This window comes from Gopherus flavomarginatus, chromosome 9, assembly GCF_025201925.1.
Source record: "Gopherus flavomarginatus isolate rGopFla2 chromosome 9, rGopFla2.mat.asm, whole genome shotgun sequence".
In the NCBI taxonomy this organism is placed as follows: domain Eukaryota; kingdom Metazoa; phylum Chordata; order Testudines; family Testudinidae; genus Gopherus; species Gopherus flavomarginatus.
In genome coordinates, this window is record NC_066625.1 from 33676426 (window position 1) to 33690482 (window position 14057).

The 14057-nt window shown below is 42.6% G+C and overlaps 1 protein-coding gene across 6 annotated transcripts in view; it reads right to left on the reverse strand.

Moving 5' to 3' along the window:
• Positions 1-1052: 1052 nt before the first annotated feature.
• CREBBP (CREB binding protein) overlaps positions 1053-14057 on the reverse strand; it is a 195676-nt gene continuing 182671 nt past the window's right edge. For all 6 annotated transcript variants that reach the window (XM_050968023.1, XM_050968022.1, XM_050968021.1 and 3 more), the window contains 3 exons: positions 7228-7389; positions 6665-6946; positions 1053-5480 (listed from right to left, as the gene is read on the reverse strand). In XM_050968023.1, coding sequence (XP_050823980.1) covers positions 3300-5480; positions 6665-6946; positions 7228-7389 — 2625 coding nt within the window. In that variant the 3' untranslated portion in view covers positions 1053-3299. The remainder of the gene's footprint in view (positions 5481-6664; positions 6947-7227; positions 7390-14057) is intronic.

Below are 14057 nucleotides of genomic sequence, written 5' to 3' on the forward strand. Positions count from 1 at the left end.
ACTATCCATCCCTGAGAGACGGCACGGTGGAGAGAGGGAGGACAAGGAGGCAAGTGGACCAAGTTGTTGCAAGAGACAATTCAGAATTCTAGGCTCCTTCCGCTCAAAAATAATTAAGCGATTCCTGGCTTTGACAGGAAAGAAAGGAGATGCATCCCTTCTTTGGAGCTAAAAGACCTAATCACCTCAGTGCCAAAAGATTCAAACCTGCCTCCCATGCCTTCAGGTTGCAGAAGCCCTAGATTTCTCAAGGCTTCTACAAGGCAATTGTTTATTATCAGCACAAAACTCTGCAGCGCATTCAAATCCAGGGCTTGACAAAACTGAAAAACATTCCAGATCTAAAGTTATGCTGAACTTCATGTCAAAAGAAATTCGAGGAAGCCTATCCTGACTGTCAAAGCTCTCTGCAGAGAACAGTGTGCAGCAAAGCAGCTGGTACCTTATAATTTAGGATCTGTTCCTAGCTCTGCCACTATCAAAGTGGGACAGCACCTGTTCCCCACCTGTAAAATTCACCCTTTTATCTAACGCCTTCTAAAGTCTCTGTCTAAGAAACATGAAGAACCACGTCTAATTTCTGAATGTATTTGAAGATGCCAGAGAAATTATGTGCCACTGCATTCAGCATGGCTGCAAAGTATATGGGATCAGGAATAGTGGTACTGTGCAATCTAGACTCTCCCTCCCACCCCCACCCCATACTTACAGTGTTAGCAGCATTCTCTCAACAGAGGTATCAGAACTTAATTATGTTTCTCCGTTTTCTATAAGGACTTTCTTGCACACTTTCCACAGCTGGAAGCCAGATGAACTGTTACATGAAAGCAGCCCCGTCTCCCTCAGGTTTCCCCTATACAGCTTTAGAAATAGTGCTAATGGATTTTAAAAATAAAATCCTCTCTCTACACACACACACACACACACACACACACACTCTCTCTCTCTCTCTCTCTCTCTCTAGTGGGACTCAATACAGTCAGCTAAACCTTAGTTCAGACTCAGCTGATCCTAATGGGCACTAGCCAATTGGAACCATCCTTCAATTCAAGCAGTTTTACCAGCTTTTATTAGAAACACCAGCACATTTCAAGTTTCCTCTTTTTGATCACAAATATAGTATTTTTCTCCTTTTATGTATACAGCATGAGACACAGCATCAGGGCTTTCCATCCTTTTTACAACAATTTCCTTTGGACAAGCTCTGGGTTAGTGTTCAGTGACCTCACTCCAGCCCAGAATTTTGACATCTTGATTGCTGAAGACAGTTGCACGGAAAGGTGAGTCCAAAGATGGTGATGTTGGTACAACAGTTTAGATTTGCAGAAGAAGTTAAGCAGAGACCCTCTACAGTTTAAAAAAGATTAAGCAGTGCTATGATGCACTACTATTTTCACAGTATGGGGCAAAAAGTTCTTCCACTTCCAGAAGTTAATACATTTGCTTTTTTTCCTTAAAACACTGTTCCAATAAAAAAATGTAATACTGGAGGAAGTGCTAACTTCATGTAAAAAGCCAAGCAAGCCAGATGCTCCCAACCGGAGCAACATCAGACCATGGGTTGGGGGTATTCTTCTGGATTTGCTGCAAATCCCCTTTGAAGTTCACATAAACCACATGACTAAAATTTAAGGTGTTGTAATCCTAGGCTAACAGTGGATTTAACTTTCACATCCTAAACCTGGAGAGTTTCCTCAGTTTTAAATTCAGAAAGAAAGTAATTTACTGGGTGGTGGATTGTGCCCATGAACATCAGGGCATAATGACAGCATATTAGAGGGAACACGTACACGATTAGTTATTTTTATTCCACAGAAAACCCTCAAATCTAGACTTGGAGTTAACAGCAGAAAAATAGTGTTGAAGTCAATAGGTTCATATTATGTTCATATTTTTTCTACAGACTAAATAAATTAGCCCAGAATTAACTCAGTACTTTCTCTCTCTCTTCCAATGGTGATCCTTCTCTAAATTCAATGCATTTTAAAAAAGCAACAGCTATTAATAATTTATTCCAGTTAACCCTTCTGGATGAATGCCTGTAAGTATTAAATGTATGGGGAACAGATTATCTTCCTCTCCCTCTCCCCAAAAAGGAAACAATCGATAAAGGGTGTGGTAAAACAGACATGCTACTGACAGTACTCCTTGTATTGTGCCTCGCCTCTCAATGCCACTGGCTGCTTCTGTGTAATGAGCGAATATTCATAGCCATGTCTTACAAAGAACATGATCCAAAAAATATATAAATAAATAAAAACCTTAAACATTCTTACATGGATTTTAAAGAACAGAATACATGTTAAAAACTTCAGTAATTTATATCAATTTTAAGCAATACTTTATATACAATGGAAAAAAGACATGCATAGTCCAAATACAATGTTGAAAACAGCATTTTCATAACAAAAAACCCCAAACACTAAGTGTTAATATCATGTACATGAATTCAAGAAGGACCACCCTTTTTGTCTGTTGCACACAGTTTATTTAACAATATGATATATAAGTAAGAAATGAGGTTTTTTTGTTTTTTACCATTCTATACAGTGATTGAATCTTCTTGGATTTTCTTATTTATAGTAATTATAGAGCTTGCATGATTTACACTAGAATTGCATTCCTCATTTCAAGTTTCACATAGAAGAAAGAATGAAAGAAAAGAATGCTTCTTCTCTATTGAAATCAGCATGGTCTAAGAGTGATCATCCCTATTTTTTTTTCATCTAAAACCAGTTTTATCAGAGAAACAAAGCAACAATTTCTACATCTGCAAGACAAGGATTTTGGCATTAGCCAATGTGTGTGTGCAAGAGTCAATTCCTATTTTTTCCAGGGGTAATACTTCAAATGCCTGCAGAGTTCACTATAGAAAAAAATCTTCCCGCAACACAAAGTTATCGGGATACATTATAATGTTGCATTTTTCAGGAAACAGTTTCTGAATATTATTTTTCTTCGCTTTTAAACACAAATGTTTAAAGTCTTGAAAATACAAATAAAAATATGAATATAATGAACTTGTTTTCCCATTAAAAAAAGGTATGAGTCAACAGGAACAAAAAAAATAAAAACCCAAAAAACAAAAACAAAAAACCCACAAAAAAGAGACCAGATATTTTAACCGCCTGGCTTTAACAAAAAATATATTCTTTGTATTGTTTTTTTAAACAGCAATTCATTCTTCCACGTGTAGGAAGCAGCAGTTCCATCTAGGATTCAAAACAACCTATATGTCTGAATTTTCAGTACAAAATGTCCAAGAACACAACAGGAAAAAAAGTGATGCTCCCATAATGCTACAAACCCTCCACAAATTTTTCTAGTGTGTCTCCTGTGGTATCACCAACCAGAGACAATTCGTTAGACAATGCACTCCTGTTTGGGGTGTTTAACTGTGGAAGCATTGCACTCTGTTCTGGGTTGCCCAAGTGTCCCTGATCCATGGAGCTAGCCATAGTAACTGCAAGTCCTGGGTGGGGGGAACCAGTCTGGGGAGAGACATGATGAGGTGACGGTTGGGGCTGTATCCTTGGTGATGGGCTGGAATGTGGTGGTTGGGATTGGGGCCGGGGAGATTGAACAGGTGCTGGAGATCGCACCTGGCTGCTGAGGGATGTGGCAATCTGCTGGCCGGGGAGATGAGATGCCTGTGGTTGTCCTGAGAGCATATGCTGCTGGGGGCTCATGGGATTAGGCTGGCCTGGGGACCCTATCTGCTGTTTCATCTGTTGCTGTTGCAGAATCCTTTGCTGCAGTGCTTGCTGAATGTTGGAAGTGCCATCTGCCCCCATGCCAGGTTGGCCCATCTGATTCAGCTGTCCCATCTGAGCCATCTGTCCCATGGACCCCCCCTGTATTGATATATGCTGCTGCATTCGTTGCTGTTGCATGGCTTGAGGATAACCTCCAGGTCCTTGAGGCTGCTGAAACTGATTATGCCCGGCCATCCCTCCTGCCATGCCAGCACCACCTTGTTGTTGCTGCTGCTGCTGTTGTTGCTGCTGCTGCTGCTGCAGTAACTGCCTCCTCAATATCTCTCTGTACTGTGGACTCATATTTGCCATGCCAGGATTGTGACCAGGGTTCATAATGTTTATCGCTTGCCCCTGGGGATTCATGCCACCTATTCCCTGCTGCTGAGGAGGAACACTCGGTCTCTGGACTCCTGCTTGCATTGCACTTATGGTCTGCAAGCTAGGCTGTGCGTGCATACCTTGCTGCTGCATCCCAGGCTGAGATTGCTGCATCCCAGGCTGAGGCTGTATGCCTGCTTGTGGTTGCATCCCAGGCTGGTTTGCCACATATTTGGCTGTTCTTTGCTTTATAAAAGCTGCCATCAGCTGAGGGTTGGATTTGAGGATATTAAGAACCTGCTGTTGCTGCTGCGGAGAGCTAGGTGATTTCAAGGTCCGCAGTAAGTCCTGCAGTGCATTCGGTGCAATGCTGCGTGGTGGCTGTTGCACACCTGGCATTCTTGGCCCAGCTACAGTTTGCTGTGGCGGCATTGGCATAACAGGTCTCGGCATTCCCGGCTGCATTGTTTGCTGCGGTGGCATTGGAGATGACTGCCATTGTCCAGATTGCATGTTGGACATTACTGGACCACTTACGGGGTTAGGCCGGGGTACATTCATGCCAACCTGCTGCATCTGGTTCACTGAACTCACTGCTGGGTTTACTATTCCTGGACGACCAGGAGGTAAACCATTATTTATGGTGTTGACCCTGTAGAGTTGCTGCTGCTGCTGGGCAGCTTCTCTCTCAATCTGCCGAGCTGCTTCCACAGCCGCCGGGGGAGGCTGGGCAGGAGGCGGAGGTGCTGCCACCTGGTTTGTAGGTTTTCCTGTTGGAACAGTAGTAGGGGGTTGAGTTCTTGTTGCACTGGGGAAGCCAGCTGGTGATATACTTACAGGGGAGGGCTGGGGTTGAGGAGGCGGCTGCGGTGTTTGTGGCGTACTTGGCTGCTGTGTGGGAGTACCAGGCGTTGCTGAGGTAGGAGAAGGCAAACTTTGCTGAGGCACGTTTCGGGTGTTCATGGTAGCCATCCTTCGGCGCATTAACTGAGCTTGTTGGAGGCGGTGCTGAATCTGCTGCTGCCGGAGCTTGTGTTTAATATTGAGACAGAATGGCACAGGGCATTTGTTCTCTTGGCAGTGTTTGGCATGGTAGCAGCAAAGAGCAATTAGCTGTTTGCACACAGGACAGCCACCGTTTGTCTTGCGTTTGCAGCCCTTGGTATGCTGAACAACCCGTTTCATTTTCTGGCAGGATGGTAATGAGCAGTTTGCATTGCGGCACTGACAGGCATGGACCAAGGACTGGATGCAGCGCTGGATGCTTAGTCGACGCGATTCCTGGGGGCTCTTTGATTGTTGCTCTCCTTGGCTGTTGCTCTCATCATCCAGACCCAGGCCCCATTTAACCATCTTGTGGTCGTGGCTCTTAGTGTTGTAGCAGTTAATGCAAAGGTCGTAGTCCTAAAAATAAAGAAAAACCCACTCACTTCAGCATCTTAATACAGCATAAAGCTCCTGATACTACAAGGGCTAAAGAGGTTATGCCAACATATTCTTGATATGAAACTAGGCTTTACTGTTCTGTGGCTTTTTTTGCAGGGTGGGATCTGTCTTGCTCCACTCAATGCCAACTAAGGCAAATTCTGGAAGAGCCCAACACCCAGTGCTATGACTGTAGGAACTGTGCCACCTCAAGAGAGGAGACGCTAGGCTCTCTCAATCTTTAGACACAACAAATCCTGCATCTTGGTAGGTGATTAGACTAGATGATCCTTGCAGTCCCTTCTAACTCTATGATTCTATTTATGAAAATATTGCAGTTAAGTCACTCTAGAGCAAGTAACCTCTTTAGAAGCTACTCAGATATTATCCCCAGCAACTAACTGCCCTGCCTGCTTCTGTCCTTTTCAGATGGTATTATGAGACAGTAAGTTTCCACCCCATCAGTTACAGTTGCCTCACTGGGATAGGACATGACAGTCTCCTGAAGTCCAGCTTCAGAGACCAGTACAATGAGTCTAAAGGTCCTAGATCCTTTAATAGCAAGTTAAACCTAGCTCAGAATCAGAGTTTAACAGTAAGCTAAACCTACCTTAGATTCAGAAATTGACAGCTGTATATTTAGCTGCTCCTATAGCAGTTAGATTAGAAACTAGTTACTACCCCTAAATCAAAATTTTATCCCCAAAACAAACGTTCATATTGAGGAGCTTCAAGCTAAAGCATATACTTACCTGAAAGAACTGAAACTATGTGTACACTACAGGTGCCACAGCAGCACAACCGCTGCGTGGCAGCTATGCTGCTGTAGCATGGACACCTACTACAGTGACAGAAGGGGTTTTTTCCATGGTAGCAATACTCAAGAGGAATAGCTCAGCGGACAAAAGAATTCTTCTATCCACCCTAGCTGCGTCTACAGCAGGGGTTAGGTAAACCTGCGTCTTGCACAGCATGAATAATTACTCTGTTATGACAATTTACCCATGCTGAAAATCCCCACACCTAGCTCAGAATTAGTTTCTGGATCTATGGGCAGTTCTCAGGAGAACATTTAACTTACGGGAAAAGGAGGCACATTTAGAAGGAGAAGTGGAAAGAGAAAGAAGAAAAAAAAAAAAAGAGTCAGACACATATGCACATACCTCACAGACAGTACAATGCCACCTTGTTTCCACATGGTGCTTGCACTCATTGCATGTATAGACAAAACGGTCCTGCCCTTGAGTATGTAGTTCTACGAGCATGCACAATGTAGACCACTTGGATCGGCGTAATGAGGAGAACTCCCAGTGCTTATCTCTTGCTAAGGTAAGGAAGGCATCTCGCCCATCCATCAAATCACAGCTAAGTAATGGATCAGGGTCCACAATGGGAGGCAGGGTGTTTATTACAGGTCCAGCATGTAAGTGAATCACAAAAAAGACCTGCAAGTAAATGGGAAAAATGACTAGGGTTATAAAAACTCCAAAACATCTTTTAGAAATAAAAGCTTTTAAATAGAGAAACAAAGCTTATATCATACCACAGATATGGTATGATCTAATTAATTCAGTTAAAGGTAACCTACTTCAATATGTACTGTAAAAGAAAAATAAAAGTCTAATTGCAGTCACAAGCATTGTTCCTTCCTGTTTTGACTCAACTATTGTCAAGCCTGATTTTAAAAAAATGTTATCTTCTATTTCAGCAGTATTTCTGACTGTACCTCTTTATGCTTTTCCATGGTGGCATAGAGTTTCTGGGACAGATCATTGGACACATTTGGCATGCTGGGTTTCTTTTTGTTAGCTCTACTGATGCTGCTCTTATTCTTGTTGGTTTTTTTGTTGTTCTTTTTCTTGGCATTCTTGCTGTCACTCTGGCTCCCCTGCAATAAATATGTTGGAAGAATGTTAAACTTTGTAAAACTCTGTTCCATTTACTGTTGTTTCACTCAAGCCCTTTGCTGTCAAGGGCTGAGACTTTGTTCCAATTTATGTAAATTAGCCACACTACTGTTGGCATAGCAAGTCTTCCAGGAGAAATAGGAGGCATGAATTTAAAACCTGTCAGGGAAGGGAAGGGAAAAAAAATCATTTTCAAACAATTTAAAGTAACATAAATGTGTTTGTAATTTAAATACATATATTCATTTAAGGATTTGGGATTTTATGCAGTTTTCTTTTCATTATAACTTGTGTGCGAAAGATTTGCACACTTCACCTTTCACAGCTTGCCAGCAGCTCTTTACACAACACCAATATTTTAGGAGTTTAACAAAATTGCCTCGGCTTTGGGATTTCAGATGCTTTTGTGGGCTCTAAAAGCTTTATTTCTCTGAAATTCTGTGCACCCCGAGGCTCAATGTGCAGACAAGGATGAGTGTTCTGGGGGATTTAAAATTAAAAAGACTACACATTGTTTCATTCAGAAAATTGGCTACTGTGCATGTACAATTCTTTCCAATAGAAGTTTTGTAACAAGGGCATATGCCAGGCAGATGCCGTGACACACCAGACTGTAATGACTGTGTATTAAATGGTAGAGGCAAGCACAGGGACAATAATTTCCTTTAAAAACCCATCAATATGGATTTTCACGGCTGACTGAGGGATCAATTTTATGTATGAATAATAATTTTTAAAGCACTTTCTATGCCCATTTACAGGTCAGATTATGTTTAGATTTATAAGACCAGCCAAATAAAAAATTGCCTCTCTTTGGAACCAGAGGCCCTTGACAATTATTTTAAAACATGAACGCCAAGTCAAAAACCTCCCAAAACACCCCTCCCTGAGTTGTGATTTCCACAGCTCAAAAGTATCTATGAAAAGTTTATGAAATGAAATACACACACACATTCTTTGTAAGCAATTTATTCAAACATGAAGGCAATCACCATCTAAACTGAAAAGCTTGCAATTCAGTAAACAGTCTCCACTCTTCTAACAAGTTAGGATTCTCTCTCTTGCTTTTGCCTTTAGATACCAATATTCTTTTATCAATTCATTCATTTTTTCAGCATCTACCTTGTACTGAAATTTTGACCAAGCCCTTGTGAATGCATTAAAAAAACACACTAGTGCTGCTAATGGGTATCAGACAGAAGTGCAGGTCTTTTCAGAATTGACCACATTCTGAATTCAACTGTCCTGCATTCCTTTATTTTCCTTCCAAAATTTTTAATGCAACAATGATTCAGCCTCCTTTGCAAACATATGTTCAGGGCAGAAATCTAACTCTTCACCCTTACAGGCTAGGAGAGAAAGGAAAGTCATGGTTATATCCTATCAGCCATGTTTCAGCCCCTTCTTTGTAGTTTGGGAACAAACTATGACCTCGGTGTACTGGATCAGCCTTTAATTCCACAGTTTCCTTAAATATTTTTTTGGTTTTGTCCTTGTGCTGTTCCAGCTCTTTGCTGTCAATTAGACCAAACCCGATTTCCCTCTGAGATGGCGATGGTGTTATCAGCCTGTAATCCGACAAAGCTCTTCAAAACTTCCTTCAATTGCTTTTCTACATTTCGTGCTTGTCTACACAGGCCCTTGATAAGTAAAATGTTGGTATTTTTGGATCTAAGTCCTCCACCAACTCAGTGCAACATAACATTTATGTTTGTTGAGTGCAAAGGCAGAAAAACAGGGCTTGTCTTCAACAGCAACCAAGGACTGTTCAGTGCAGCTTGGAGCGGAGGAGAGGGTAAAGGTGCCTTTTTGCACTTCCCTCTTTCCGCACCATCCAGGCACCAGGATAGTCCCTGTGGTAAATGAGAGCTGCCTGAGAGCGACTCTCATTTGTGCTGGGTGCCAACTGTACCAAGGGAGCATTAGGGTAGCCAAGTGTCAGCAGGCCATAGGTTCCTTGGAAGGTGGTGGGGGAAGAGATTCAACAGTAGCTACTCATGAATCCTCCTAACACAAGGGGAGTGGTGAATCTTCAAGTGGCTGTCTGAATTTAGAGCAGCTTTTCCCCATGTGAGTGTGTGTGGAGAACATGAGCTGGGGGGAGCCGTGGGAAGGCAGGGGCTGCCAACCATCATGGTTGCATCACGTACCTGAGGATTGTGTTATGCAGGGGTGCCAAATTCTCGTAAATTATGGTCCTTGATATAAATTTAGGACTCCGTACTCCCTTCAATCCATAGCAATTGCCTATGTTGTCACTGGAAAGTTTGCAGAGAGATCAAGAGGCAAATATGGCTTTTATGTAGTAACTAAACTCTCTAGGTTTTTTCATTTTGTTTTTTATTCAGGACCTTATTTTTGCATTTCACATTACTCAGTGAGAAAATACACTTCTCTTTATGGGGTCACTGCTATCTCTGCTCTGTTTCCCCAACCTCTTTCTTCGTTTCTTTCCCTCCTCCCTGTCTGTATTACCTATGTTGTTCCCTCTGCATTTCCTTCTCTGCAACAACTCCTAATTCCAAATTCCCTGTGGGCTTCACTGCTGCTCTCTCCCCTCAGTCTATTTGCTAAAATGCTCAGCACTGAACTAGTCAATTTTGACACTGAAATATTACTGGATTGCAGAGATGACACTTCAAAGAGATTAATAGGGCATTGGGGCATGCACACTTCTCATTCATGGTTTCAGGCAGCCAGCAGACTGAGACAATCACCATTGCATCAGTTATGCTCAGCTCACATTTGGAAGCTGCTCTTCACAAACATGAGGTAGAAACTTCAAGATTTTGGACAATCTGAATATGTCATATGAACTACATAAATAAATCAAGAGGCTACAATTTTGACATCCCTGTTAGGTGCAATTTCTTTCTCAATGAGATTTGAAATAGTGACAGAAGTTTAGGATAAATGCATTTGAGAAGTTTAGGATGTCTGCACTCTTTCATTCTGTTTGCATTTTCTAAGCCAAAATGGCAAAGTCTTCACTGCTACACTTCTCTGCCATTCTTGGATTGACATCTTCAGCAACTTGGATACAATATTATGTTTTCGTTCTAGACACAGAAAGACTAGCATTAAGTAGGAACACATTTCCCCCTGGTATGGATGCTTATAGCCTTTATCAGACCATTTCTCATTTTCAGCCAGCTATCTTGCATTAATGCAACTGTTGGTTCTTTTGGCTCGTAAGTTTTTTCTCTTCTCTTCACTTACAACATCAGGCAGTGAACCTGAGTTCAAAACTGCATGTTCAGAGAAGTGCTTCAAGCATTTCTTTAAATTGTTCATTTTGTGCTATATTTAAAGTGCCTGCAACTTAATCAAATTTAAATCTTTGACTTTCTGTTAATATTGCTGACCGTCTTTAGTGCAGATTCATCTTTGCCATTTTGAAGGTGTTAAAAATGAAAAAACTACTCCTGAAGGAAATTTATGTTGAGAAACTGTTGGAAGACCTGTAGTTAAAAATTACTGTAGCCACATTTTGATGACAATGATTTTCAACTTGTCCAATCAATCACTTGTTTCCTACTACCTCCTTCAATCTAAGTTACATTGAGTCAGCTAAATTAAGTAATTATCAAACATTAATACATGAATACTAATTACCTACTTGCATTATTGACCAGCAGCTTTCACAAGGACTACATTTAAAATAAGAGGAAGTTACTGACCTTGTGCAATAACTATGGTTCTTCAAGGTGTGTCCCCCTATCGGTGCTCTACTGTAGGTGTATCTGCACCCCTGATTTCAGATTTTAGGTAGCAGTGTCTGTTCAGCCTGCACACGTGCTCTCCTTCCCTTGTGCTCTGCCACTAGGCTACGTAGCGCTGTGTGGGTGAACCGCTCTCAGTTCCTTCTCTACAACAGAGCCCCTTTCTTGCAAACTCCAAAGCAGAGGGCAAGAGGGCGAGCCACAGAGTACCGATAGGGGGACATCTCCCTATGGGTGCTCCACTGTACATGACTTCACAGTAGTGTCCCCTAAGGAGGGCTGGGGCTTTGGAATGGAGTCTATTATTGATGACACCAATGAGCCGAAGCTGGCATCAGAAGCAGAGTCTGAAGTAATTACATAGAGTTCCGCGAAAGTATGAGCAGAGGCCCACGTTACTGCCCTGTAGATTTCGGAGATGGAAATATCTTTAACAAATGCAACAGAGGTGGAGATGGATCACATGGAGTGTGTGCAAATTCCTGATGGAGGTAGCAGATTACAGGCATGATAACAGTTAATGCAATTTGAGACCTATTTGGAAAGCCTGTGAGCTCATATTAATGGCTCAGATGAGTAAACTGTGGAGAATGCACTAAATCCAGAGTTGTAGTGCTTCCATGTAAAAGAGACGATGACCTGGCGACTCCCTGACAATTTATGTAAAACACGCATGCTATGTTGTCTGTCATAATTTTTGTGAGAGTATCCCTGATGAATGGGAGAATGTTTGCAGGAATTTCTGACAGCTCTTACCTCCAAAAGGTTGATGTGGAGTACAGCTTCCTTGGGAGACCATTTGCCCTGAACGCTGCAGTATCTGTGGAATCAGTATTGGTGAGTGTTGCGCAAATGGGATCCATGCACAGACCTTGGAGAGGGATTTCCACCATTCCAGGGAATGTTTGACCCTGGAGAGTATCACTAACGGTTTGTTTAGCCTGTCTTTGTTTGGAGCGTAAACAGATCTGAACCATGCCTGTAGACACACCATGTGTAGTCGGGCATGAGATGTCACAAACGTGTATGCTTCCATGTGCCAAAGAAGCTGAGGCAATTTCTGGCTGACATTTGTTGGCTGTCTCTATGAGACTGGTCAGAGCGTCGAAACTGTGCTGCAGGAAGAACGCTCTCGCCTGCATGGTGTTGCGTTTGGCCCCTATAAATGCCAAACACTATACTGAAGTCAAGGTCAATTTCTGGATATTGAGTTGTAGACCCAGTTGTGCAAATATGTGCATAGTCCTTTGGGTAGCTCATAGGGTGTCTTCAAATGAACGAACCTTGTCCAGATATGGGTAAATAATGTTCATGGATGTGCCACTACGACGGAGAGGACGTTGGAGAATACACCTGGGTGCAGAGGACTGGTCAAATGGAAGTACTCTGTACTGGTAGTGGTCCTGCCCAAAGGTAAATTGGAAGAATCTTCTATGGGACAGTAGGATTGAGATGTGAAAGTAGGAATCCTGTAGGTTAGGGTTGAAAACCAATCTCTCTGCTCCAGAAATAGAATAGCAGCCGCTAGTATGATCATCTTGAATCTTTTGCACCATCACACATCTGTTTAGTGCTCTTAGATCTCCTATGTGTCTCCAATATTCCTTTCTCTTGGGGATCAGGAAATATCTGGAATAAAAGTCTTTGCCTCTGAAGTGTATAGGGAGTGGTTCTATGGCCCTTAGTCATAGAAGGTGATCTATTTCCTAACATAGCAGTCTCTCGTGAAAACGGTCCTTTAGAGGAATGAGAAGGGAGAGAATTGAAGTGGATAGAATAACCCTTGGAAATGATCTCCAAGACCCATTTTTTGGAAGTGATGTTTTCCCAATTCCTGAGGAAGAGAGAGCAGTGACATCCAAAAGGATGTGGAAAACCCAGGTGTTGCAGATGTTGCTGTAAGGAATGGTTGTTCAGGGCCTCGACCAAGTGTTAAACCTGGTGTACTGGGGTCAAGGGCTGGGATGTTGAGGATTGAGGGGCTGCTGGTTTCTGCTTTTGCTCTAGGTCTCTTTCGTTGGGGCTCACAGCAGTGGGAGAAACTGGGGCGGTCGGGATCTATGAGTCGGTTATGAATTGAATTTCCTTTTCTGTCCCAATGTGCAGGTTCCTAGAGAGCGCAGCGCGGCTCAGGAATCCTTCAAAGTATGAAGTGAGGCATCAGTCTTGACAGCGAAGAGTCTGGAGCCCTCGACAAGGAGGTCCTCAACCATCATCTGTACTCCTTTGGCAGCCCTGAGAGATGCAACTATGAAACCCAGCTCCTTACCATCACCATCGAAACTGAGCGAGCCACTGTATCCACAACATCCAGTGTGGTCTGTAGTGATGTTCTCATTACCAGCTGGCCCTCACGTATGATGACTTGAAACTATTCTCGTGCTTCTGGCAAGTGGTCAATAAGGCACTGAGTGTTCCATAATTCATGCAGTCGTACTTTGCCATTAAGGTTTGGCAGTTTGAAATCCTGAATTGCAGAGTTGCTGAGGAGCATGCCTTCCTTCCAAATAAGTCTAGCCTCTTACAGTCTCTGTCATATGGCATCGATTTAGTGTGGTGATGCTGTCCTCGTGAATTAATGGCATTCACAATACAGTTATGTTTGCCTCTTTTGGGAGCACATAGTACTTCTTGTTGGCCCTTTTACATGTTGGCGCAACAGAGATTGGTGTCTGCTTGATAATCTAGGCATGATCTAAAAGCGCCTTGTTGCTTGAGAGAGCAATTCTTGAAGAGGAGGAGGTGTGCCATATGTCCAGGGGCATCACTGCTTCATTCGGAGAGGAAGAGGAGATATTTGTCATGTAGTCTCCTCTTCTAGTCTGGCCTCCTGCTCCTCCTAAGTGTCCTCCTGAGGTTCTGGGGCTCTGAATATGAGTACACTGTGGGAGTGCACCAAATCCGGAGTTTTAGTGCTTCTGTGCAAA